Raw genomic sequence first — 26,631 nt, forward strand, 5'->3', positions numbered from 1 at the left:
ACTAAAACAGTCCTGGAGGTTACAGTAGCCTGGGTAACATCAGACAGATCAGTTACCAGAGTCTGCAAATCGTTTTCCTTCAAGTCAACATCTAACTTTGGAGACAGACGCAGCTGCTTTTATCTCACTCCCCAATTCTCTACACAGTGACAACATATTTTTGGAAGAGGAAGGCATTACATCCCTTTCCCGGCAGAAGGTAGAAGAAGCAGGAGGACAGAAGTCCTGTCTTTTCCCTCCTGTTCTCCTCAGCCACCAGAACATCTACACTTTCTTCGAGTGTTTGCTATCTTTTTAAGAACCTCCCAAATTCCACTTCATTCTTATAACCAGAGAATTAAGTCCCAGATGATTCAGAGAAGATCCTAATCCAGTGTTCAGGGAAGCAATGGGGCAACAATTTTCAATGACTTTAGACAGCATCAGAACAAACCAGAAGGTGCAAAATACCAGCATTGCCATCTGAATTAAAATAAAAGGGAACAGCATGAGCTGGAGAGAGATGACACATAGAAAGGTAACTCGTGACAGCCAAAGAACAGATCCACTTGAGATACAGCAGAGAAGGCATCCACAAAGAGCATGGGAAAAGAGACCAGGCATTCTCCTGCTTCCATTAAGATTAGTCAGGTTTGATTATCAGGTCATTTTTCTTTCTAAATTATTTACTGTATTTGCTACATTTATGCTGGACAATTACACAACATATCCACAGCAAGTAGAAAGATATCATGTAAGAAGATTTCAAGGGAAGAATTAGGAACCATTCAAAAATCCATAAAAGGGAACCCAAAGGAAATACACAAATATCACAGTTTAGAAAAATTCTGCTGTTCTTCCTTTTTTGTCTGTGTTAAAAACTAGATTCTGATTAAAGCTATAGTCTCTGAGAACTCATGAAGACAAGGTAAGGTTCCACAGGACTAAGAAAACGTAAATGTACATCAAACCTAAATCTGATAGTCAGACAAAGACAAGAGAAGAAGAAAAATATTTAACAACCAAAACCATAAGCACCTATCACATTATAAATATAGTAAAAACAGCAGACACGAGTAATATAAATGGGATTTTGTCCAATTCATCTCAACTCTCTTTTCTACTGAATACAGTCTTGTCAGTATGGACAAACAAGGTACATCCTGTATCTTCATTTTTCTGTTGCTCCTATCACATATTCCATTTACCAAACTTGGAAGCAGTTACTTCAAGTATATTCACAGGTAGTTCATAAAACTACTCTCAGGCATCAGCAACTGGCTGCGAAACAGGAACTGCAATAAAGGCCCACAGCAATCCAAAAATCATTGGGTACTTTAAAATATATTTTACATATCAGATAAAAAGTAATTTTCAGAAACTGGTGGCAAAACACACATGAGAAGACAACTATAGTCAGACCCTGTTTTCGTAACACTTTTCCCCTGCAAGTTGGTCATGGCTACACATGCAGTGAGCATACTATTCTATCATAACAACATCTCTTGAAGACACAATCTGTGAAGAAAAAGGGTGGAAGAAATTGGTTTGTTTAGCTGGAAGAATGATAAGGGCTATGAAGTAGGGAAGAGCTGAATAAAGAGAAACATGGTGACAGGCTTTGAACATGGAAAGGGAGTTACAGAGTTCAGCAAGGGCAGAAGTAATAGAAGCAAGTGGCAAAATCTGCCATGAAGTTAGAAGTATCATGAATAAGTAACACTAGAACTAAATGCCTACAAAAATACAAGAAATTAAGTTACATCAGTATAAAGGGCCTAAAAAGGCTTATGGCACCGATCAGGAAACTTGTGATAACACAAAATCTGCACTTTATGAATTTCAGACCAACTTTGAATTATGCCAAGATTGTCAGTTTGCGTAAGACTGCATCAACTCTCCAGGCAGTAAAAGTAATTAGTAATAAATAATTCCTATATTTGTCAGAGCATGCTGTGACAGAGTTACAGACTGTATCTTGCCTCTTCCTCTATGCTGCCTCGTTTGGCTCTCCTTTCCTCTCTTTCTTTTTCCATATAGGGAATAAGGTGGCCAACTGCTTTCTTCATAACTCGAGCAGACTTTATCACCTGCACAGATAAAGGGGGGGGGGCAGAATAAACAATAAAGACAAGGTATAGGAATAGCTTCAGTTTTCCCCTAGCTTTCTCTTATACCCATTCAAGCAATAAATGAAACTTCATTTGCAGACTCAGGTTCCAGCTTTGCAGATTATTCTGTGGCAGCAGGCTGCTGGCTGGGCTAAGGATCTACATGACACTTTCTTGCACAGTGCAGCCTCCTGGACCACTCACAACAGAACTGAAAGCTACAAACAGGCCCAGACTTGGAAGGCGCTAAATGCAGTAATTTTTATTTGGATCTTTTATCTCTCTTGCTCTTTTTCATGGGCTTAGACTTAAAAGTGTGTTTCAAATGAAGCAAAAACACTCAGGAAGAAAGGAAACAAACACATAATCCTACATAAAGGAAGTCAGGTTGCAAAATAAAACATGAAAATCGCTGTTTCTCAGCAGCAACTGAATTTTTCCAATTCCTCTTATCTGAAAAAACAGCCAGCATAGAATGTTTTGGCTACATTTTACAATACTCATTTTTGCAAAACAGTAAAATATATGAAATTATTTTCTCATTACCTGAGGCAGAAACATCTTCCCCGCACCAAAAAGATCACCAACAATTTTCATGCCATTCATCAAAGGTCCTTCAATTACGTTTAGAGGTCTAGGATATTTTTCCTGATTTAATCTTGCTTCTTCTGTATCTGCAGTGACATACTTCTCAATGCCCTGGGAAAAAAATTGAGAAGCTTTTATCTTGCTAGAAATACAACTTCCATTTAGTTGCCTTCTCCTAAAAAAAGACAAAAGAAATCACACAGAAAGTACAAGTAGATGCTTTAGATACTGATAGTCTTTAAGAATACCTCAAATGTGTATTGAAAATAGGCTTTCTTAAGAAACAAAACACTACACTTCGTAGGCATATAAAGTTATTCAAAGCAAAACCCCACTATTAACAGATTTGTTCATTTTTCTCAACCATGCCATAAGAAAAACCCAACACTCAAGATTGCTTCCACAGCACAAGTGCCACTCAGTGCAGTACTACTAAAGGACCAAAAACAGCCCTAGAAGTAAAAGCAGTATGTCACAAAGTAAAAGCAGTACGTTTCTACAAATGCAGTGGAATAAAATACTAAAGATCAAAGACTTCAACTTGTGAAGTTTAAAGATAAACCACTATAGTTTTTTCTGTTATTGAAGTTAAACAGAGCAGTTAAATATATTATTAATTATTAATTAATAGCTTGTTAAAGAACAGCAGCTGAAGAACTTTTAAAGGCAAGTATGTCCCTTAAAGTCTTAGCTGAGATCATGTCTCTGAGAGCTGATGGGTAGGACAGTTTTCTGCACAGATTTACCTTTATGAGAGCGTATTCCAGCCTTTCCTCCACAGAGCTTTTACGCCACTCATCAGTCTGTACAACTTTCTTTCCTCCTTGGGCATGATTCTGAAAAAGAGAGACATCCAGAGGAGCTTGCAAGCATAAAAACTACAATTATGGACTTTACTTTTAGAAAAATTTAGGTAATTTCAATACCGAGTCATAAAATAATTTTAGACTATTCAAGAGGTTTTTTATATACATGCAAATCACGCTGCAAACACCTGAGATGTACTATAGGCACTTAGGGGGATCTACATCCCAAAGGGTACATACTTCAGTGAAAATGTAAACAAAATAAAGTAAAAAAAAAGTTACTAAAAAAAGAGAGCAGTTTGATAATTTTTACGCTCCTAAAAATGATGAAATTACTAATCCTAAGGGTTTCACTTCTGGGAACATAATTTAAATTGATTCCTCGCCCGCACACTACACTTAATTTTAAAATTCTAATTAATTTGGCTCTAATTCAGTTTCTGCTGGAATAGGTTATGTTACTGCATAGCACAGACGTGTTTTCAATCAGGCAGCCCACAAAACTACTGTTTGTCATGCACACAGACTGTCCCAAACCACAACATATTCTCTTTGTCTGACCCTCATGCTCCCCTTGGCTATGAACGCAGAGGCCAAAAGGGCTTCACAGTGCAAGAAAGTTCATGACCACCCACCTCAGAAAGGCTTATGGAAGAGCACCTTATCCATTAATTCAGCCATCACACTTCAGGCAAGTAATTGCTTTCCCTCGCTCAGTTACTGGACATAATCTGACATCTTTCAGGTCTTACGAACCTCATATACTTTTGAGTGCTCATCAGCAAGTTTTTAAAGATAAAGCCATGGAAACAATATCACACTCATGGGAACAGAAACCAGAACAAGTTTTCATTCATGTTTATATGAACGTTAGCTAACTTCACAGCTTCTTGTTGCCTGATTTTATTCCCCGCATACATCTAGTTTATAAAAAGGGAATGAAAGGAGGAAAATGTTGCTTGGAGATGTTGTAAAGTCCTCATTCTAAGTTAAATTAAAATTTGACTGGACATGTCCGTTGCTGGCCCTGCTTTGAGCAGGAGGGTTGTACTAGATGACCTCCAGAGGTCCCTTTCCACTTCAGCCCTTCTGTGATTCATTGAAACGGTACCAAGTGCTCCTCAACCTCTGGCCAGACACTTTAGCAAGGGAACCATTCCAACCTAAAAATAACATGAAGCTGTAGGGTCAGACCACAGTGACAAGCACTACATGCAAATCTTTAAAAACAGGATGATCATACCAAATAATGAGGATGAAAAAACGTGCCTTTGGAAGCACAACTCTCATTGTCATAAATGGAACGTAGTTTCAGTTTGAGAATGTCTGAAGCTGTATACTTTACGGAAAATGTTTTTTATTTCAATCTTCAAATGAAGACTGATGCCCTAAACCTGCAAGGATTAAGCTCCTCTTTTTTGCAACTGCGCTATTTTACTCCCACAATAAAACTACCACCACAAATAAAAGCAGAGATTCTAACAACAGCTTCCCAAACTTATAGACCTGGAAGTCATCATCTACTTTCATTTCTACTTTTAAATTAATCATTTCTCCATTTAAATTCACATTCCGCCTTCTGCAGAAACACTGCTTAAGGAATCCCTTTCTAATTCTCCTTTTTTTTTCTTCCTCTTTATGCAACCTTGAATACCCCAATGGTGCCACTCCACTTAAACAGACAAGATCACTCTCAGGTGAATTGCTTAGACACTACGAGCACCATCTAAAATAGCCCAAGTACAACGGACAGAGAGTGTCTCCCTGTACTGGTTTGCAAAACACTGCCACTGTTACTATAAAGCATGCACCACCATAGGGCAAACTACAAAGCAAATGAAACTCTGCACAGAAATAATATCTCCAGGAGCTACAAAACAGACACGTAAACTTTCTTGTGCACTTCAGCCTAAGAGCCACCTAACCGAGAGAGATTTCTGCTGTATCTTCCATTCGGAACAGGATTGCACCAGTTGTTTTACGAATTATAATCTTGAAACCTTCAGCTGTATAATCTTTGTCTTTTATCACCACCATCATTACAACATCTCAGAAACACTAAATAGCTGATCCTCATCCTGACACGTTACGTGGACTAGAAATCTATGCCACAGCTACAAACCACAAGTAACTACTTCACCTTTTACCTATACTCCAAACAAACTATTACCACCAGAGAGAAAGGTTTACTCTGTCTCCCACAGTGCACTTGTCAATTAAGTTCCAGCACCAAGACTAGCTTGGTTGGGGTTGGCCTCTTCTGGGTTTGGTTTTTTTGTCGGTTTGTGAGGGCTTTCTTTGTTTGGGGGAAGTTCGTTTGGGATGTTTTGCTTCTTATTTTTGTTGGGTTTTGGTGTGGTTTTTTTTTTTTTTAAAGAATGCCTATGCAGCTTGGTCCCCTGAAGCATATGAAGAACTCTGTACCAGATCTTCCATGGCACCTACGAAATTGGAGAGTCTCAATCTACCACACATTTCTTTTTATTCTACATTAATAACTGAACCACTTGTAGTATTGTCCGTAAATTCTAACACCCACTGTTATATTGACATATGCAGTTTATATTATCATCTGCAGGGAGGTGTTCAAGCCCAGGTGCTAAACTAACTACTAGTCAAAGCTTAAAACTGAAACTTACCTGAGCATAATGTAAAAGTTTCTCTGTTGCATCAGGATCTTTGTTCCAGATTAGATTCTCACACAGTTGTAGTAATTCCTTGTGGATATCATCATACACCGGCAGATTCCCAGCATTCACAATTCCCATGTCCATGCCATACTGAAGAAAAACAGAGAATCCCCCAGAAAGGGCTGTCAGACATGGAACTGCACACCTGCCAAGTGCAAACACATGGAAGCCAAAAGCACATCATACCTTAATTGCGTGGTAAAGGAACACTCCATGCATTGCTTCTCGAATGGCATCCATTCCACGAAAGGAGAAAGACAGATTGGAAAGACCTCCACTTATCCTGGCTCCTGGCAGTGTTTCCTATAGGAAGTGCACACAGATTTTTAGAAAAGTGCTTTCCAAAAAGGAAATCTAAGCAAAGCATTCAACTCATAAAACAGTTAGCTCCTGAGCTCAGTGCATTGGCTATGCACCCTTTGTCTTCCCTGTTCCAGATCCTTCCAGTTACTCAAATTCATAAAAAGCAATTCAAATCTCTGCAGAAAAAGATATAAGTAAAGGAAAGATCCAGCCTAGTTACGCATAAGCAGCAACCGTGGTTTCCATAGACATAGGTGCTATTCTGAACACATCAGTCCTCCCACTGCAGCTTTCCGTATTTTCCCCATGCAGACCTACTTTCGGCTCTTCCTTTCCCCACTCCTCTGGAAACAGTAGCAGCCAGCCTGCCTGCTTGCATGTCTCAGGAGCAGACTGCAGCTGAGCAGCTAAGCAGCCCCCCCTTCCAGGAGACCAGTGGTGACAAAATAGCCTGCTCAAGCCCCAGACTGCTACTGACAGAGGATCTCCTGACCTATCAAAGTGTCTTGTGAAACCCAATAGTGCAGTTTCCCTGGCTCCATTTAGGTGATGCTCTTCGCTGCTGTACTTTCTTCCACACATTTTAGCTAAATAAAAAGTCAAGTTACTGCAAAAATCCCTTTCACAGAAACAGGAATTTTATTTAAAAAGGCAGCTTTCTGCAGCTTCAAAGAGGTCCTTCTAGCTAGCACATGAATGTGATTCTTACCTCACTAATTAAGGTAGTATATTTACAGAAGAGAAAGTGGATTGAAATACAGAACTACTTGAAGTTGTTCTACTGGAAATACAGCTGTATTGGGGAATGGTTGCACTTCAGAAGAATAAGCTAAGCTTATTCTTGCTAAGCTAAAATGTGTAACATTTTGCAGCGGTGTTTTGCTGTTGTTTTTGAGAGGTGGGTGTTTTTCTGTTTTATGGGGGTTTGGGTTTTTAAGTAATGTTAGCAACCAATTTCAGCTTAAAATAAGCTTACAACTCACTTTTATGGTTTTAGTAGCATTGATGAAATTTATGGCATAAAGGTTATGTTCTTCCATTCCAGTTCCTATAGTCAAGATATTAGGGTCAAATATTATATCATTTGGATTGAAGTGCACTTTTTCCACAAGGAGATGATAAGCTCTGGAACAGATTGCAATCTTGGTTTCTGTTTCTGTTGCCTAGTGAAGAAAAAGAATTCTGACATGAAACTTACAGACTACACAAAAAATAAACTCTCCAGGAACCATTTACAGCTCCAGTGACTCAAGACTTAGAATCTGAACATCACAAACATTAGAAAAGGATTATATATATGACTTTTGTATTAAAAATATCACCACCCCTATGCCTGGAGTTTTGACTCAACTCATAAAAAACAACCTCATTGCTTAATGTTTCATCATCCTGCAAAGCTTAATATGTGGGGTTTGACATATTTAAATTAATTCACAAAGATTCCACTCTCATGCAAAACATAGTTTCTGAACTTAAAATCTCTTTTATGAAGGAAGAATTCAGCATGGCAGAATAGCAAGAGACATGCTCTTGTGTTAGCAGAGCTACACTTAAAGTTACTGGATTCCTTAAACATGTGAAGATCATAAGAAATTGCTAGAAATCAGACTCAAAAGTATTGCTAAGATTATATAGACCTTTTTGAATCAACTTTGTCAATGAAACAAAACAACTTTGTCTTGTACAAGAATAAGGAAGCCTCACACTCCTGAAAAAATACCTCTCCTTTAAAGCAACACTCACCTGTCCCACTTCATCAAAAGCCATAACAACCACAGCTGCTCCATATAATTTAATTTTCCTTGCTTTCTCCAAAAAGTCTTCCTCACCTTCCTTCAGGCTGATGCTATTTACAATGCATTTCCCTTGGCAACACTTCAAACCTGCTTCAATCACTGAAAAATTCGAGGAGTCAATGCATAACGGCACCTGTAAATAACAGAGAAGTAAGGCAGGAGAATACATTCAAGTTATGGATTACAGTTCCATGTGCTCTTTGCCCATTTGGACATAAAAATCCCATAACACTAATCGGCATTTATGAATAGAAGTTTCCACATGATTCACTTTCCTTTAAATGCAAAACTCAGAGCAAGTTTAACCCAAGAGCTTCCATGGCAACTCAATCACATATCATATCGAGATCTCTACTTCTCCCTGTATTATCTTGTGTTTCTGATTGAGATACTCATTTTTAGAGAATGCACATTGCAGAACTACCTTTTAAAACCATCCTATATTCATAGCAACTTTAAGTTTTGTGAAAAGCAATACTGTTATGCACTGCAAATATACAGATTATGGCTCATAAGTGCTGCAAAATGAACCTGCATTCAGCTTTTCTAACCAGTGAAAAGGACTAGCATATACTTATCTAAAACATACAATATTAAAGCCTCTGTTTCACCCAAAGGCCTTCCCTATTACAGCACCTTTTCCTCTTGGGGAACAACTACATTTACTTATGAAGCACCTTAACTGGTTACTAAATAAAACAGTATTAACATCTTCTGAGGCAATTTACAACTCAATAAAATGTTCTTTATTGTGACTCAATTACAACCTTTGCAATATCAGGTTCTGAAGAAATCAAGTTACAAAATCTGGTCATTGCAGCAGGGCCATCCAGCATCCCATCATCCATATTGATGTCAAGAATCTGGGCCCCCATCTCAACTTGCATTTTGGCTACACCTAGGGCTTCCTAGAGAACAAAGTAAAAAACCAAAACAACAGTCAGTAGCAGAAAATTCTAGTTTTTCTCAGGATAAGATTTCACTTCCCCAAACTAAGCATGCAGCCAAAAATTTAAAAGTTTGTAAGACATCCCATACGAAAATAAGGAAGTGGCCTCTGATGTAAAACAATACACAACAGTTGTTAATATGGGACAACTTATAACTAGTTTGTTCACAAAACGTGACCAGAGACCTAAAGTGCTGGTAGTGTCACTGCCTGTAGACTGTTGGTCATATGCTTAATTGAATGGTTTAGGATTTGCATGGTAACAAGAACTTCTGATAGCACAAGATTACAGGAAAACAGTCTCTGTGATGGTATGAAATAAGGGTCTTGCATCACAAGCTCTGTTTTTTTATAACACAGGGTACTTAACTTTTGGAGACTGACATTTCTTCCAGCTGCAAAATAATCACAACTGCTAAGAAAGAAAAGTAAAGCTTTTCCTCCAGCCTACATAGTTATCTGAACACTCATGTCTGGTCACTTTCTCTTTTTTGTCATTCTGCAGAGTCCCTAACAACCTGTGTTTAAAGCTCTCTTTATTTAACAGGTCTAACCTGTTCCATGACTTCTATGAGCTTAAGAGTCAGACTCCCTAAAAAACAAACTAAGGCAGTTTGATTGCATCAACTGTAACATCAGAACATACTCTGAGGCAGAGACTCAGCTCTCAAGAGAAGTTACTCTACTATTTGTTTCAGCGTTACAGTAACAATCTATACCGGTAAAGAATGAGCCCTTTGGTCTCTTCATTTCTGCCCAGCAGAGGTTTCAAGAAAGCAATTACTTTCTAAGCATCTTTTTCTATACCAACTCTCATGTAGCATGCTGGAGTCAGCAAAGTATATAACAATTAGATGCAACCACAATGCTGACCAGGATTGGAGAAGGGAGGGAAAGAGCACTGACTGCACAGTGCCACAGTCTATCCCAAAACAAATGTACCTCATATGCTGAGAGGGGATTACACCCACTTTCTTTATTCCCTTCTCTGTAAATCAAACCATAGATGCAGTACAGACCAGGACATTTTCTAAAACCTCATCAGTTGTATAACTTAATAAAAATGGAAAGTCATGTTTCCTGTAATAATTGTCAAAAAAAAAAAAGTCCTTGTAAAACCCTTCTATAAGCAGCTGGTAAGCAGAGAAACAAAGAACAGTGAGAAAACAAATTCTCTGTGTTTTCTTAATCTTGTAACTGGTGTAGAATAGTACTTTGTGCCAGTAAAACAAACAACTAATAACACAGTGCAATGGAGCAATGAAAAATAAGAGCATCAGTTAAAAAGATTATTGTTAAAATGTATACTTCATAGTTGCCTGCCATGATGAGTTTAGCAAACTTCCGTGATCCTGCAACATTGCAGCGTTCGCCAATATTAACAAAGTTGGTGTATGGCCCAATCCTGAATGGCTCCAGACCTTAAAAAGATATTTTTTAACATATTTTTAAAAACAGGAAAGAAAAAACTCTGTAAGAAAGACAAAATCCCTTTTTTAAGCTGTCAAATAGAGGTCTGTCTCTTTTAAGAATAGTGATTTCTCAGCATGTCAGTGCTCTAACGAGCAACTAGCAAAGCAATGCAAAGAAATGAGTTCCAACATATATGCCTTCCTCAGTAACAGTCAGTAATTTACCTGACCCGCAAAAAAACAACAGCCAACTTGTCCAATATAAAAGTGAAGCTATGATTTTTGGACATCAGTGTGTATGCACATACACACCTTCTCTCAACTTTCAACTATGTTACACCATGACTCTACCACCATAAGAGAAGCAGCAGCCCATTGAAATGACTAACAAGGACAGCTCTTAACTATGTACCAAAGTTCAGAGAAACAAGGCAAGTTGGACCCTTGGGTAGCAGGCAATGCAGAAGCAAACAAACTACAGCAGAACCAACTAAGCTAATGCATGACATAACAGGCCAAACATGATTTATTTTGTTTGCACTAAACTGATTTGACTTTGAGATTAAAATAACAGACCAAAATGAAGGTAGTGTTTTATTTCAGTTCATGGCTCAAAGGCTTAAAAGAAGGCCCTGACTATGGAACACAGAGATCTAGACTTTGCTAAAACAAAAGATGTTCTAGACCTAGATGTACTGCTGGAACACAGCTCCAGTATGACTGAATCAACATCTGAGGCAACACAGGGCAGCTCTCTCACAGCAGGGGTACCAGCATCTTGTCCCAGCTCTACCATTAACTACAGTCAAATTACCTGATCTCTCTGTGCTTGACCCTGCCATGTTGCAAAGTGAGGATAAAGATACTTCACCATTACAAAGTGACTGAGACTTGCAGAGTAAATATGCTGGTTTGATTATGTTATACGAGATTTCAATAAAATGTTCCATTAGTCCTTTGGCCAAAACAGTAAGATTTAGATCTGGTTACACATGCATAAGCTTGCTGGATTCAGGTAGAACTGGACATTCATAGTGTTGTTCTGGTCATCAGAAAACGGCTAATAAATTTATAAAGGAAACTTGTGTTGGTTATGAAACTCAAACTGTTACACTGTTTTACCTGACAGCAGCATGCATCCTTGAGAGAGAGAAGGTGGAACACGAGGCTTACAGAATTTCACAGCTTCAGCAATTTTCCTGAGTTACAGAAAGAAGAAAGAGAAAAGTTTTCAACTAAAATTAAATCACTCCAGACAAGAGTCAAACAGAACATACTAGACAGATACCTATATTTGCAATTTAGTCCTGTAGCAGACAAGACTAATTAGCTGTTTTCACTTCGTGAGGCCAAAGGCAAAAACATACTCCCAGAAGATCCTATCATAGCTATTTGCAGGGAATGTACAAGGCTGAAGGTTTTTCAAATACAGAGATACTATAACAACGGGCCACTTGAAGGATATCAGAACCACATCAACTTTTACCATATTCATGATTTGCTGAGCTGAGCAATTGCTGATGACAGCAGCAAAACAACTCAACAAGGGACAAACACTGTTTTGTACTGAGAAAAGTTTCTCAGATGCCAGAGTGACTCATGCTGTTCACGTTCACTTTTTTTCACTCCAGTCAAGAGTGACCACACAGTGTCCTCTAAACCTTTACATGCCACTTCTTCCCAGTTTTATCAGGGTAAAAATGAATCACAAGGGCCCCTTCTTTTTCAATCTTAAGTGAAAAAGGGACGCTTTCCCACTGACTTATTTCCAATAAGAAAGATATGAAATGCTCCTTCTGACTAGCCAGGACTAGCACCAGCTGTATGGCATTCCTAGATCTTCTGTTCAGGCATTTCCACAACACATCCACACAACTTCCTTCTTTCTAGCACCTTAAGCTTCACCTTGTGGTTAAGATTGCCAGAAAGAGAAAGAACGCAGAGATGGGAAGTCTATTCTATCCAACAGTATAGAGGGAGAAGTAATTCCAACACAATTTTAGATGACAAAACCACAGACGTATAATCCTTGTTTGAGCCATGCCTCTACTCATTCTTCATGATACACACAACTATGAAAGCCAGGTTGTTCCCAATCCATATATTGCTCCTATTGGCATTGAAGTGATACATCTTTTCAGGAAACCCTAAGACAAACCATGGAATATTGTTCCACAGAAACAGCACTTAGTTTACTTCTCAGTCCACCATAAGCTGTAGCACATGAGGTACCTGATATGTGCTGGTGTAGTACCACAGCAACCTCCAACTATGTTGACCAAACCATCCAAAGCAAAAGTCTGTAAAAGCGAAAGAAAGAGAATTTTGTTCCAAGTTAATAAAGGTATCTCTTTTAATATATATATATATTTAAATATTTTTCTCCATCTGTTAAGCAATTCAGGGAGATCACAAGAAAAGCACTAAATTAAAAAAACCAAAACAATCAGCACTATATCTTCTCTTTAGGATTTGTTTTGAGACGTGGATTCCCAAGGCTAACCAGCAATTTCAACATCCAATTTTAAGAAACTACATTTGAATTTGGCCTATTTTATACTGAAGCCCCAGATGAAAAGTTGGATGAGTATCAAAAACTAGTCATACTATATTATAAAAGGGCATTAACATGCAGCAAATACTGTGTTCTCACTGACACACTGCAGCTCCAGACACACAGTTCTGTCTGCACAGATCAAGCGGCATGTGGAAGGACACCCTGCACTGGAACACCACCAATATCAGTGGTTCCTGTACACACAACTCGGTAAAATCCTGCCAGGTTCATAAAAAACACAGCTTTTTGAACAATTCCCAAATGTAAAAGCAAGAACGTAGGAGTGCAGTGAGTAACACCTACAGATCAAGCTGCAGGAAAGCTTAGTGTACGACATGAAATTAAGTAGGGTTTTCAGTCTCCTAAGTAGTTTAGTCCTAATGTGATATCTCAAATCACTATCAGCAAATTGTCTATAAATAATCCAACTGACATATAGCCACCTGAAGAAAAAAAACCAAACCACAATACTGTAACAAATATGCATAGAATACAAGCAAAAGTTCTTGTCTACTAGTATGTCAGATATGACAAACTCACAAGAAGTATTTCATACCTTTATATGCTTGGCAGTCACTTCTGGAGTTTCATCATAACCACCAAAAGTATTGGGGAGACCTTGAAACATGATTTTTTTAGTATTACAATTTGTTTAAAGCCCACAAGAACAGAATTAAATTCCATAAAAGGCACATTTAAAGTAGCTACAATTATAAGAGGACTAAAACGCCTCATCACCCTTGCAATCCTTACTCAACAGGTTATTAATTATTTAAGAAAGCATTCTGGGTTCACTGTCATAGAACTAACAACAGTTACTTTCAGCAGTTTAAAATATTCTTACTCTCTTTTTAAAAGTAGAAACAATCATCTTTTCAAGCTACTTCAACTCTATTATTGCTAACGAGATGGAACAGGTTAGTTACATTTCATGTGCCTGTAAGCATAGGAACATGTGCACCAACACACCTGCGTTGGGGTAACAGATGATGTAGGCTGTGGTACATTTTCCAATTGTTTCAATGAATGGACGCATTTCAACTGCCCCTAAAGCACAATTTAAGCCAATACTGGAAAATAAATTTTCAAAAAATTATGTTGAAGTAAAAACACCTTTTACACACAAGACAGATGAATGTTAGTGCTGGCAACTGCTAACTCCCACAATCATCTAAAACAAAACCAACCTGATCTCCAATTTCTTTACTCATCATCATCAATACAGCAAGACTGCAAAAGGAGAAGCCTCAGGTGGAAGAAAAGTATGAGAGGGAAAGGGGCTGGACTGAATTGAACTGGAAACAGTAAATCAAGATTTCATTTCAAAATCCAGGAGGAAAGTGGCAGCATTTTGACAGCAACTGCAGCAACACGATGGCTCTGTATTTTCTAGGTGAGAGAGAGAACAAGTGGAATGAGACCGACAGATTGGAAAGAAGTCTTGTGCTACAAGAAAAAGTATGAAAAAAGGTTGAAAAAGCAAGACCTGCTTCCAGCTGCTAACTCATCATTTTCTTTTGAAATTATACATAAATTATGTCAACCTTGGGAGAGACCAAGAGCCACCCCCAAGATGCCTCATGGCAGCACTAAGCCTGGGCAACTGAATCTGCTGTATCTTAGTAACCGGGACAGCACTACGGCAGAAATATTTTTGAATGAAAAAGCTTCTTAAACAATTTTACCAGTATAAGAGATACAACCACATTTTCTTTCATTCAATGACAGATACATAAATGAGACTTGCACTCAAAATGTCTCCACTTGTATTAAATAAAGAAATTTCTCTTTCAGAAACTATGTAAGAGATCTCTTACATATGTTTCCTGATCTTTCCGTACCATTCTAGAAACCACCTTATGCTCCAAAGTGCTCATAGTGCTGCTGGAAGACAGAGAAAAGTTTTCTCCTTTCCCAGAATAACAGTCTCAGGCAGGATGCAAGCTAACCCACTAAAACAGGAATGGTGAACAGTCACATCTGCCAAATAACTGAGCCACAGAGGCTGCCTTGGAGGTGGCCAAGTTAATTAAGTGCCTGTATACCCACTTAGTTTCACAGAGGTCAAAAGCAATAAAGCTCTGAACAGGACTGGGAGCACAAAATGAGTTTTGACTTTTCCCATGTTTCCAAGGAGCAGGCAGGGCCTTGGTAAGTGCTCAAGTTGTAGCAATAAATGCTTGCAGTCAGATTCACCTGTTGAACAGAATGACAAATCCTTAAGATCTAAGGGGCTTACAGGAACATCCAAACCCAGGGCCTTGAATATCAGAGTCACAGACCAAGACCACATAATACACAAACCCCTTCTTCCAATAGCTTAGGAATGAGGGAGTTGTTTTTCTTTGGGGGAGTTGTTATATATGTTTGGGTTTTTAAACATATATTTGTTTGTGTCTTTTCAACAGCCAGTCCTACCTTCAAAGTGCTTTCTCTAATACATCTCACATTGGCCAGAAAAACTTGACAACAATGCTTTTATTCTCATTTCCCAATTTGGTGTTTACATATATTTGAATCCATCATACAGATCCCCTGGATACAAATAGTATGCACAAGGAATACACAATTCATTACAGCAATGAGGCTCTGGAATTTATTCCAAGTGGGAGCTCATCCCTCAAGCTTTTCAAAGCAAAGCAAGGTAAGAATGGTTAGCAAGACTATCCTTATCAAATGCAGACAAATGCAATGTATTTCTTACTGTTAAGTCATTCAATTTACAAGCTTTCAGCTCATACTCCCCCACACTACAAAGTGCCTGAATGATTACCCATTACAGAGGTTGCTGACAAGTATGTCCATGACCATGACACAATCCAAGCATTAGCTGTCTCAAAACTGTAGCACAGACATGCAAATTCATTCAGAAACAAAAAGTAGCTTCTGTGGCCAGTATCATCTCCCCACAGCACTCAACAACATCATGAAAGAAGATGTGAGAAAAGCAAACTGTTAACTATGCCTTAAGAGCAAGCAGCCTTGGGCCAGATTGCTGGTATGCCATCACTGGTACCCTAGTGTAATAACCATCACACATTCATCTCAAACATCTCCTCCCTCCCTTGCTCATTTCTTCACAGCAGTCACATATCAACTCCTAAGGCTGCAGAGTGCCCTTGGGACCAATACAAAACCCACATTAGGGCCTGAAACTCAGTGTATGTCTCCTGAAAACTACCACAGTAGAAACAACCATAGGATCTCAATGCATCTGAGCATCTTTCATGGCAAGCCACTTGCCACACATCTTTCAGCACTTAGTAAGCACAGTTCATGAGCTTCTCAGCTACCACCTCTATCAACCAGACATAATGCTCACACTTTTTAGGGTGGACTCCAAAACAAACTGACTTAAGGATGTCAAATAACACTAAAGAGGGCATAGAAAACCTAAATAGAAACATGTGAACACACATAACACGATTCCTAGGATACTACTATTAATCAGCTTTTTCGCAACCCTAAAGCCACTCTGTACCAATCTGGCCATAGAAACAACATTGAATGCAATCTGTTCCCACTAAAACCCTTCTGCCACAGTGTTATACAGTAGCCTTTACATAAATGAGAAACAGGCCCTAAGCATTCAATCCCATAAGATAGTTTTTATGAAGTATGCTTTAATAAATTCTTGATTTCTTGTCCAGTGCCCTTCTCTTGAGAAGCAAGAGTTAGAGAAAGATTATCTGAGACAGACTCATGCCAAATATGGATCACCAGGCTGTGATGCTGAGAGGAGTCAACTACTACACTGTTCCAAGAGCCTCCATATGTTACTTCTGGAACACCGTCTGGTCTGGGAAAGTGGAGCCTCAAGGGCAGTCAGGAAAGCTGTGACTGCAGTCTTCTGCTTTTGTATCACTGAGATGACAGATTGCGCAGTTTAGCTGGAATTTTGTTGTAAAAACAAACAATGGCTCATCACAATGTGCATGGCGTGCACTACTAACAGCGACTTAGTGATCCTAGATAGAATATCTTAGGAAAAAAATCTATTTCCTGTCTAACTTTTTGTGTGAAGAACCAACTTGAGAGTAAAAATGGTAAAGAGGGAAGAGGAGGCAAGAAAACAATAGAACAGGATATAGAAACACAAAAGAATAGGGAAACAGGGAACACTATTCAAATGGGCATGCAAAACCTTGTACAATAACCAAATCTGCCACATTATCCATTTGCGCAGAACTTAACCTCATGCTTATTTCAACTTTTCTGTCTGAGAAGAAAAGAATGCAAGTAAATGGAGGCGTCAGGAGCTCTCAAAATAACTGTGCACATCCTTGAGAAAAATACTCAGACCACATTTTTGTAAGAGTTCAGTAAAAAGAACACTGTAATGATATCTTAACAATTTTCTCATTCAAGACACCCAGAAACATTCCCAGCTGGCACTGCTTCCCTCTAAGAAAGAGATGTAAGCCCTGCCTGTACCAGGGATTGGCTCCTCGGACAACCCAAAAATAGTAGGAGATAGCAAACTACAGTTTCAGATTTTGACTTAATTGTGATTTCACTGTAAACACAAACCCCCAGATTATTTAAAGCAATTAATTAAAAATTCAGCTGACTTTAGAAACAATTTCTGCTGAGGGAATGACAGCAGAACATGTTAGCAATGCATATGAGTAAATACGATCAGAGTTTGTATAGCTTCCATTTAGATGCAAGCAGGGCGTTAAAATAGAAAAGAATCACAATTTACAGATAACTTACTAAAAGAAGAAATGATACATTTCCTTACCAAAGTGGTTTACTGTGGGAAACACTAATGACAAATGCCTCCCCTGTTTGGCCTGAGAGGGTACGCCCACTCTTATCCACAATGGTTCCAGAAACCTAAATATCAATTGAACACAGAGAAAGAAGAATTAAATGCACAACAAAATGAAGAACTTAAATGGCTGAACTGCTATATGTCAAAGCAGAGGGACCTGTGCTCCACTCAAAGGGATAAGACACAACCCAAACAGAAAAATGAAACCTCATGCTACTTGAAAATATGGCAGACTTTGCTTAATTTCATCCTTCAAGCACTGGTTCTTATTGTCCCTAAGACAGAAAGCCTGAAAAAAAAAATCATCAGACCTTTCCTGCAGAAATACAAAGAATGAACTGGACTGAAGTCATTCCTCCGTCTTCAGCTTGATCAGCTGGACAGAGCTACCCAAGGCTGATTTCACAAAGCTCTTCATGTAAGAGGTTTTATTTTCACAATCATGTGAAAAAACTACATTTTCAATACACTAATTTCCTTCATTTCAAAGCACTTTAATCAACTGCCATCTCAGCTTGTTCACAAATCAAGCTTAAACATTTGTAAAATATTAAAATATACTTACAAATATGGGTCGGGGAGCATATTCTTCTTGAAACAAGATCTGGAGTGCAAAAAGAGCTGCCTAGAGAAGAATATGTTGCAAAATATTAATTTTGCTTTGGAAATTCTTCAGTTTGTTGTTTGGAAGGTTTTTTGTTTCTGTGGGTTTTCTGCCTTTTTCTTTAATTATTACTTTTTATGGCTGTTTATGCAACTTGCTGCCTTATATGGCCTGCTAGAACTTACTACACTCAAGAAGTTTTACCCTTACCCCTAACATTTTCTAGATGTTCCAAAACACATCTTGGTACCAAGTAGAAAGGAAGTATCACAGGGTAACCAAATAAGACCAAGACTATTCTGAAACCAAAATCATATCAGCAAGTACTTCTCCCTCACATCTGCAGCACAACCCTCACCCCAAACATGGTTCTATGTACTATCCTCAGTACCCTTTAGTCTGTTCAGATATCCAGTTCCAAAGGGTTCTAATCTCCACAAATTTTTACAGTAAGGACTGTAAGCGACTCCTCGGAAGGTCCTGAAAATGTCCTGCCTCCTTAGTATAAGAAAGCTGCATGTGAACAGGAGCTCAGCATAACATTAAGCCTACAGGTTCCTACCCAAACCTCCATCATGACTGGTCAAATCTGCAAACGATAAGGCATGCCACTGAATACATTAATAAGCCTGTGGCAAAAGTCTAAAGAAATGCCATGTGCACATCCAGCCAGACTTTTCCATGTAAAATTGCAAGACAGTTTTAAGCACTCTAACTCCACCACCTGCACTGAGCAGTTATTAGATAAAGAAGGAGGTATCAAAATCACATGAAATGTGGCATATTTCAACATTTTCTTCCTTCTCTTTTACCCTTCTAAGCCTCTATTCCAATTGTTCTTTTTTAAACCTGATGTCAGAGTTCCCCCAAAAAAACACCTTTTAATAGAACTGTCTTACAAGCCTTTGCACATCTGCAACCAGATACACTGGACATTCCCTCTCCAGTGTGCATCACAAGCATCCTTTCGGCAGACAAGCTTATATTGAAAAATACAAACATCAGATGCCACTGGAGATGGTTTGCAATACAGCAGAGCTTCTGGGAATAAGCAGACAGCTGGCACAGACAGCCAGAACAATACAAATGGCACATATTAAAAGGCAAAGGAAGCATTCTGGAAAAGGCTGATTAAAAGGCATCTCCTCATATTCTACCCATTTGCTATCAACTGAAGAGTCTTTTCATGTATTTAGGAAGCACTAGCTGATAGCTCTTAAAAAATTTCCTTACTTATATTACTGAGGTGGGTTTTTTCCAGAAGTCTCACCTTAGCATTGGCAGTATCAAATATGGTTTCCACTAACAAGATATCAACTCCTCCATCCAAAAGTCCTTTGGCTTGTTCCTTATAGGCTTCCACCAGTTCATCAAAAGCTGTAGAACAGGAAGGAGGTTAATTTCATCTGAAGGTATCTCTTACAAGACCACCGCCTAAGTTAAATAATTCAATGGTTATAAATACTTATGTTCCTGTAATCTGGTCTCTCCACAGATGGTGACACGGAGAGTGTCCTGTTTGTTGGACCCATGGCTCCAGCAACATATCTCCTAATTCCTAAACAAAGACATGGGAGGAGTAAAAAAGGGACAAAAAAGAAAAAAGGAAAAATAAGGAAACTAAACAATTTACCTCTGGCTTTACAATGACAGTTAATATAAAATATCTCCAAGGACACCAAGACATGCATATCATTCAGACAGAAGAACATCTATGAAAAGGGCAATTGGCTCAATGAATTTTTCTTCTAAGAATCATTTGTCTCTGACACAGGAAACTACATTGAATTACTTTAAATGCACAGCATAGAACTGTCCTGGCATTTTTCACTAGACAACCTTATTTGAATATTCCAGCATGTGCCATAAAAAAACCTTCTTTCTGAAAGCATATTTCAAATCTTACATTCTTATTGCATACCATAAATCACATCAGTAAGGTGTTATCTGGACAGCAGCAGCACTGTTAGCTTGAAACACAGTTTGATTGTAGAATTCAAGCAGAAATTACTAGTCTTTGAAAGACAGCATTGCCTACAGCAATAAATGAGCTAAAACCCCCCTCACATAATGCCTGGAAGATAAAAGACTGAACATTTACAGATGACAGTCACATACTAAGATCGTTCCAGTAGCTGCTGAATAAAGTTAAACCACCAGCCATATACTAGGATTAGCAGGCAATCCATGTTTATCTACAATCAGCTATCCTAGTTTTGTAGTACAAATCTAAGGAACTTCTAACGGTTCCTGCTGAGCTTATTTTCTCTAAAACACATCTGAAGACGTGTATCACCCACAGTCTAAAACAGGCACAGGACAGCTATCCTGCACAACCCATTAAGGACCAGATCCTTCAAACATGATGAAATTAGTGTGATATGAATAGAGATATAAAATTGCTGCTACTGTGCCTAACTTGCAGACATGCAGAGTCTCATGTTATGCCCCCATCATGTAAAACATCCAGCTATCCTCTTGTTAGCAACATTTCAAAGATTGTAGCGAAACAGTCAAAACCACAAATGAGTAAGAAATTAAAATAAATCCTGCTTACCTGTCTGAGAAGTTACAGTGTCCGCTGCTTTTCTGGCTACCTGTGCAGAGACTCTGTTTAACCGATATGCCTGGAACAATTCCAGAAAATTACTGAGCAACATTTAGTTGAGGACAGCCTAAGTCATTCTCAAAGAAACACAACACTTCATTCAGTAGCTCACTGTACAATCTGACGGCTCCCCAGGTCACACAAATATATATAAGCACTATTACAGTGTTTCAAAAGGAACAGCTCTATACATCTCAGCAACACTTTTACAGGGCAGGTGTCATCCCACACATGCCCCAGCCAACAACTGCTAATCATGAAATTTCAATCTGTAAGGTACTGATTAAATCCTGCTGAAGTCAACAGAAGCTGAAGAACAGGACTTTGATGATAAAATTAACCTACTTTTAAATTCACTTTTTATTCAAGCAGCATATTTCCAAGTATTTTCTTTCACATATTTCTTCAAATTCTCAAAACAACAAAGAATAGATATGACAAATGTAAGCCAGAAAGGACTTCTACACACACCAACACAAACAATGCACAAGTTGTGCTTCCAAGAAAAAAGCAGTTCCATTGTGGTATGTCGGAAGGACTGAAGTAAAATATCCCTGTTCAGAGAACTGATTCTGTGAATGCTCAAACAAAATCTAGGACTAATTACTATTGCCTTTGTCAACGAGAAGCACACTATATCTGTGAAACAGCAAGTACAATTGTCCACAGCAGTGGAAATGAGTTACAACCCCATCGCATGGCTCAAGAGGCAGCATACAGCCAATAAACACAGTAGCAATAAACTCTGGGGCTATGCTAATCTTGGCTGCTGATAGGAAAAAAAAACTTTTTTAATATCTTAATATGTAAATAGTTCAGCATTCTTACCAAATACTCAAGGCCATAGTCAGCCTGTGCAACTCTGGTGCTGCTGAAAGTGTTAGTTTCAATGATGTCAGCGCCTGACAGCAAGTATTCCTGCAAGATATGAAAGAAAAAAGCTCCAAGACCTCCAGACATGAGACACAGAATGAAAGTAGCCCAATTCCTTTGTCCCATTCAGTTGATAAAGTCACAAATCATCTCCTAATTCAAGGCAGATCAAACTCTAAAGGCCTTATTCAAAAGCACAGGGCCAAAGCTATGGAAATGTTCCACGGAAACAATTTTCAGAATTTCAGTGTCAGCCACACTTTTCTATTAACAAGTGACATTTATAGAGTCACCTCTGCCACGAAGTCCAGCACCTGGAGCACATTCTAGATTTCTGCACGCAGTCCAATTCCCACTAGCAATCAAGGGCTGCTGTGGGCAGTCTCAGAATTCCAGTTAAACAACAAGAGAATACAAGCTTTAGAAGGATTAGGTTTTGTGCAGATCTTATTTAAAGTTTAACTAATGCCCAAGATTCACAAAACATTTAAGTCTTCTGCTCCACTTTGATTGTCTAATTCCCACTGAAATAAACTGAAATCAATGCAAACTGAAATATTTTTGCAGATTCTTTCCTGCATTTTTATAACCTCTATCAGTTGCCCTCCCCCCTCCCTAACTTCTCTTTCCGATCCCTTTGAATGCTTACATGATCCTTGCACATTCAAGGAAAACACTTGAAGTGCTAGTAAGTCAAAAATACTGATGCAGCCATTAAACATAAACCACTCAGACTTTCCTATAAGAGTAAGATGAACTCAGTGAGTTCAACACTGCAAATAAAGTCTTCATCCAACTGACAGCAGAAAATAATTAAACTTGCTTTAAAACATATTTTTCTGCAAACAAATATGCTTTCTCACAGCTCCTCCTGAAAACGTACAAAAGTACCTACAAATAACTATATGAAAATATACAAGCTCTTACATGTCCACTAATAATCAAGTAATTAAGTTTCTGAAAAACATCTAAACATGTTAAATGTGTCCATCTTTTTACTAGATTTTGTTTAGTTCATATCTGTCATTTTAGCAAAAGCTCTTTGACTTTACTGTCTACCACCGTAGAAGGAAATATGCTCAAATCAGGAAGATAATTTTTGCCTTTGAAAATATATCACATCTCTTACCTCTGAATCTGTCTTTGCCAGACAAGGTACAGCTAACACTTACTTTTCAAGCTACTGATACCTCTGAGATCTGACTCACTGAGTCATTAATTAAATTTTAAAAAAAAATCCACCCACCATACATATAGTGGGATCATAGCTACTTTGTAGAAATATTTTCATCTATTATTTCAAGTTCCTTCTGTCCAGTTCTCAGAAGAAATAACCACTGGTAGCTGTAAAATATGAAGTCATCACCCACTGCTCAGAAAGCACCTGACCCAGTAGCTGCTGCAGTGCTGTTACAGGCACTCGTCCTAAAGCACCTGTAACTGGCCATCGGAGAGATAACAGCAGGCTACCTGGTTTGACTGAATACATACATTCTCAAGTCACATCACTACTACTCCACTAAACCTGCAAAATTCAGTTGTTAAAGCAGTTTATCCTATTAAAACCACAAACTAATATAAAGTCCAAGGTTCCTGACCACTACAGCTCAGTTGATAGTGTAGGGACAAAACTCAGTCTACAAATACTTCCTCCTGAAATTTTTATAGGTCAAAGGCTGATTCTTTCCAGCTCATCATTCTTAAAATCCAAAGGATGACAGTTAGGATGTAAACAAAAACATACAGATTACCTACTAAGTTTAACAAACATAAGCCAAATACGACTCTCATCAGTGAATTACAGATCTTGTTAATAAATAATTGGAAAAACCCAGAATAGATATGAACCTTCAACCGAATAACAAATAGATGCATTCAAAAGCATTTCAATTATTACAGTAAGACCTACAAATACCTGCAGCTCAATAAATAGAAGACTTAGGAAGTTGTTTTTTAAAGTCTAATTGAAGACAGGAAAATAATGAAATCTGTTTGCAAACTCCTAATCATCAGCAGTTTAGACTGTTTTATCCTCTGGGCCACACATTAGTATTCTAGGGAAAACCCAAGAATACGGAAGCACGAATACTCATTAGGAAGCCCATACATTCATTAACTATGGAGAGGCCTTCAGGCTGCCACATTTAACAGCTCTTTAACACGCAATTATAGAAATGCATCTAGAATTCCAATATGTCCTAGTTAGATGCATTTCTAGTGCTGGCTGAGGAGAAGAAAAGGAAATAAAAATGAAATAAAACAGAATCTACAATTAATAGAAATACATTAGGGACATAAGTCAAAAAGGGATTTGAAAACAGCACTGCCTGGGTGACATCAGGAACCAAGACACGAATGCTATGCTCACACAACCAGAACAGTCAAATCTGCTCATTCTTTTTCGCATGGTTACCTAGCACTCTCTTCCCTATTCCCAACAGACGCAGGAGAGCCAGCAGCCTGTGGTATGGAAAAGGGGAGCGCAGAGGCCAAATTCTCCCTCCTTCTGACAGAAATCAGAACCACCTACCTTGTGTATGTCACAGATTATATCAGGTTGAGTTATACTAAGAAGGTCATTATTGCCTTTTAAAGGCTTGGAATGATCTTTAAATTCATGCCCTCGGAAATCCTCTTCTGACAGGGCACGTTGCTGAATCATGGTCCCCATGCCTCCATCCAAAACCATTATTCGCTCCTGCAGAATGGATTCGATTTCATCTTCCACACTTTTCTGGGGATCTGTTGTAAGAAAATTAACCAAATATTTAAGTAGTTTTGAAATGCTCTATCTATACACTTGCACAACCTGAGCTCTTCCCATTCGAGAAATGGAATAAAATAACTAATCCTCCACTGAAATCAGAAGTAATTGGTTTACTTCACCTGCAGTTCCAATAACCTGATGTCAGGTAACAGCTGCATCTATCTAAATAGAATTAAACTCAACTGGTCCTTCACTTAAGTACAGTCACCTGCACACAATCAACCACAGATAAAATTATTATCAAAAGTTCACAAGGGCATATGTCAAACTCTCTATATAAACTTCCACCAGAGCAACATTTGAGCAGCAACGCAGAGTTGCCCTCTGGTACAGACACCAGACTGTAAGTGCTATGCAAGTGCAAACCAGAAATTACTAAACTTCATTAAAAAAGAACCACACCTACTTTAATTGTCTATATCATAATGATAGAAAAAGAGAAATAAACTGAACAAGCAAAAACAATTCAAGTGAGTCCCAAATTCACTCGAGTCCCAAATAACAACGTGGCAAACGCCAAGATACACCAACAGATAACAGCCAGGCTTTACTTTCTTTTGCACAAACACAGCAAGACATTTTTCTCCTCCACAAAAACGCCAGAAGAAAACAAAGCAGGCAAATCACATGCTAATTACAAGATACTTGACAGGGTAAATCTAACCATGACTGAAACAGAAAACTGTAGAAATTTCAGCGTTATCATTAGGAATGAAGATACAGTACTATAATGCTTCAAGATCCCAAACAAAGACCATTCCAAACATTAGAGAAAAAGTCAGAACTATAATCAGAGGCATAAAAAATCCCAACCAACCAACCAACCAAAAACAAACAATAAAACAAAAAAACCCAACCAACTACAAAAAAAGAAAACAAGACCACGACAAAAGTAATTCCACTTTTCCTCTTTAGAACATACACAGAATCATTTCAGAATAAAGACACATACAGAATCACTTAGTTGGTCAGGTTGGAAGGGACCACAGTGGGTCATCTGGTCCAACCTCCTTGCTCAAACAAGGTAATCCTAGAGCACGTGGCACAGGACTGCATCCAGACAGTTCTTGACTATCACCAGTGAGGGAGACTCCCACAACCTCTCTGGGCAACCTGTTTCAGTGCACACTTACTCACACAGTATGGAAGTTCTTTCTCATATTCAGATGGAACTTCCCATTCATCAGTTTCTGCCTGTTGCCTCTTGTCTTACTGCTCAGCACCATCCAGAAGAGCCTGGCTCCACCCTCTTGGCACCTTCCCTTCAGATACTTACAGGCATTGATAAGGCTGTACATATCACAAAACAATCAAACAGCCTCTTTATCAAAAACCCAAACTACAAGAGTAGGACCCCACTTACCTTTCACAAACATGTAGATGAATGATGTGCTATTCTTTATCTGTCTCCTTCATTCAGCTTGGGCTTACTCTAAGTAAAGACTTGTATTGCTTTCTGGTTATGAACCATCATATAAACCCTTGTAAAAAAACTAATGATTTCTGAGTCAAAAAAATATCCTTATGTCTCATTACAACTTAAGTACAACTTACTACTGCACACGGTAGTACTTAAAAATCACTGGCAACTGCTAACTCATTTGACTTTTTTCCTTTTGCATTCTTGCAATGCAACTTCTGTTTTGGCAACAGTACGGCTAAAAAACAATGTGATGAAGAGAAGCTGAGGCTAAGAGGAAAGCATTACAAGGTTACATTTATACCAATACTCTGGAAAACAGCTCTAAATCAGATAAAGTCTCAGCATGAAGAGAAGCCAAACAAAATTTGCTCTCTAACAAGTATGAAGC

At 38.4% G+C, this 26,631-nt stretch overlaps 1 protein-coding gene across 10 annotated transcripts in view; it reads right to left on the minus strand.

The window, feature by feature from the left end:
- MTR (5-methyltetrahydrofolate-homocysteine methyltransferase) overlaps nt 1-26,631 on the minus strand; it is a 48,759-nt gene that overhangs the window by 18,268 nt on the left and 3,860 nt on the right. For 7 of the 10 annotated variants that reach the window (XR_010429095.1, XR_010429094.1, XR_010429096.1 and 4 more), the window contains exons 2-21: nt 24,584-24,795; nt 22,009-22,098; nt 21,130-21,199; nt 20,038-20,130; nt 19,843-19,949; nt 18,534-18,593; nt 17,936-18,030; nt 14,161-14,261; nt 13,748-13,809; nt 12,867-12,934; nt 11,757-11,833; nt 10,531-10,643; nt 9,041-9,181; nt 8,221-8,406; nt 7,461-7,640; nt 6,361-6,477; nt 6,124-6,264; nt 3,425-3,514; nt 2,637-2,789; nt 1,962-2,069 (exon numbers count right to left, since the gene is read on the minus strand). Coding sequence is in view for 6 of the 10 variants with exons in the window: in XM_064648735.1 (XP_064504805.1) it covers nt 1,962-2,069; nt 2,637-2,789; nt 3,425-3,514; nt 6,124-6,264; nt 6,361-6,477; nt 7,461-7,640; nt 8,221-8,406; nt 9,041-9,181; nt 10,531-10,643; nt 11,757-11,833; nt 12,867-12,934; nt 13,748-13,809; nt 14,161-14,261; nt 17,936-18,030; nt 18,534-18,593; nt 19,843-19,949; nt 20,038-20,130; nt 21,130-21,199; nt 22,009-22,098; nt 24,584-24,795 (2,264 nt within the window). In the remaining 4 variants the exon portion in view is untranslated. Of the gene's footprint in view, nt 1-1,961; nt 2,070-2,636; nt 2,790-3,424; nt 3,515-6,123; nt 6,265-6,360; nt 6,478-7,460; nt 7,641-8,220; nt 8,407-9,040; nt 9,182-10,530; nt 10,644-11,756; nt 11,834-12,866; nt 12,935-13,747; nt 13,810-14,160; nt 14,262-14,378; nt 14,513-17,935; nt 18,031-18,533; nt 18,594-19,842; nt 19,950-20,037; nt 20,131-21,129; nt 21,200-22,008; nt 22,099-24,583; nt 24,796-26,183; nt 26,307-26,631 lie in introns of those variants that run through there. The other 3 variants (XM_064648736.1, XM_064648737.1, XM_064648739.1) reach the window with 3 other exon arrangements.

Source organism: Pseudopipra pipra, chromosome 3 (genome assembly GCF_036250125.1).
Source record: "Pseudopipra pipra isolate bDixPip1 chromosome 3, bDixPip1.hap1, whole genome shotgun sequence".
In the NCBI taxonomy this organism is placed as follows: Eukaryota; Metazoa; Chordata; class Aves; order Passeriformes; family Pipridae; genus Pseudopipra; species Pseudopipra pipra.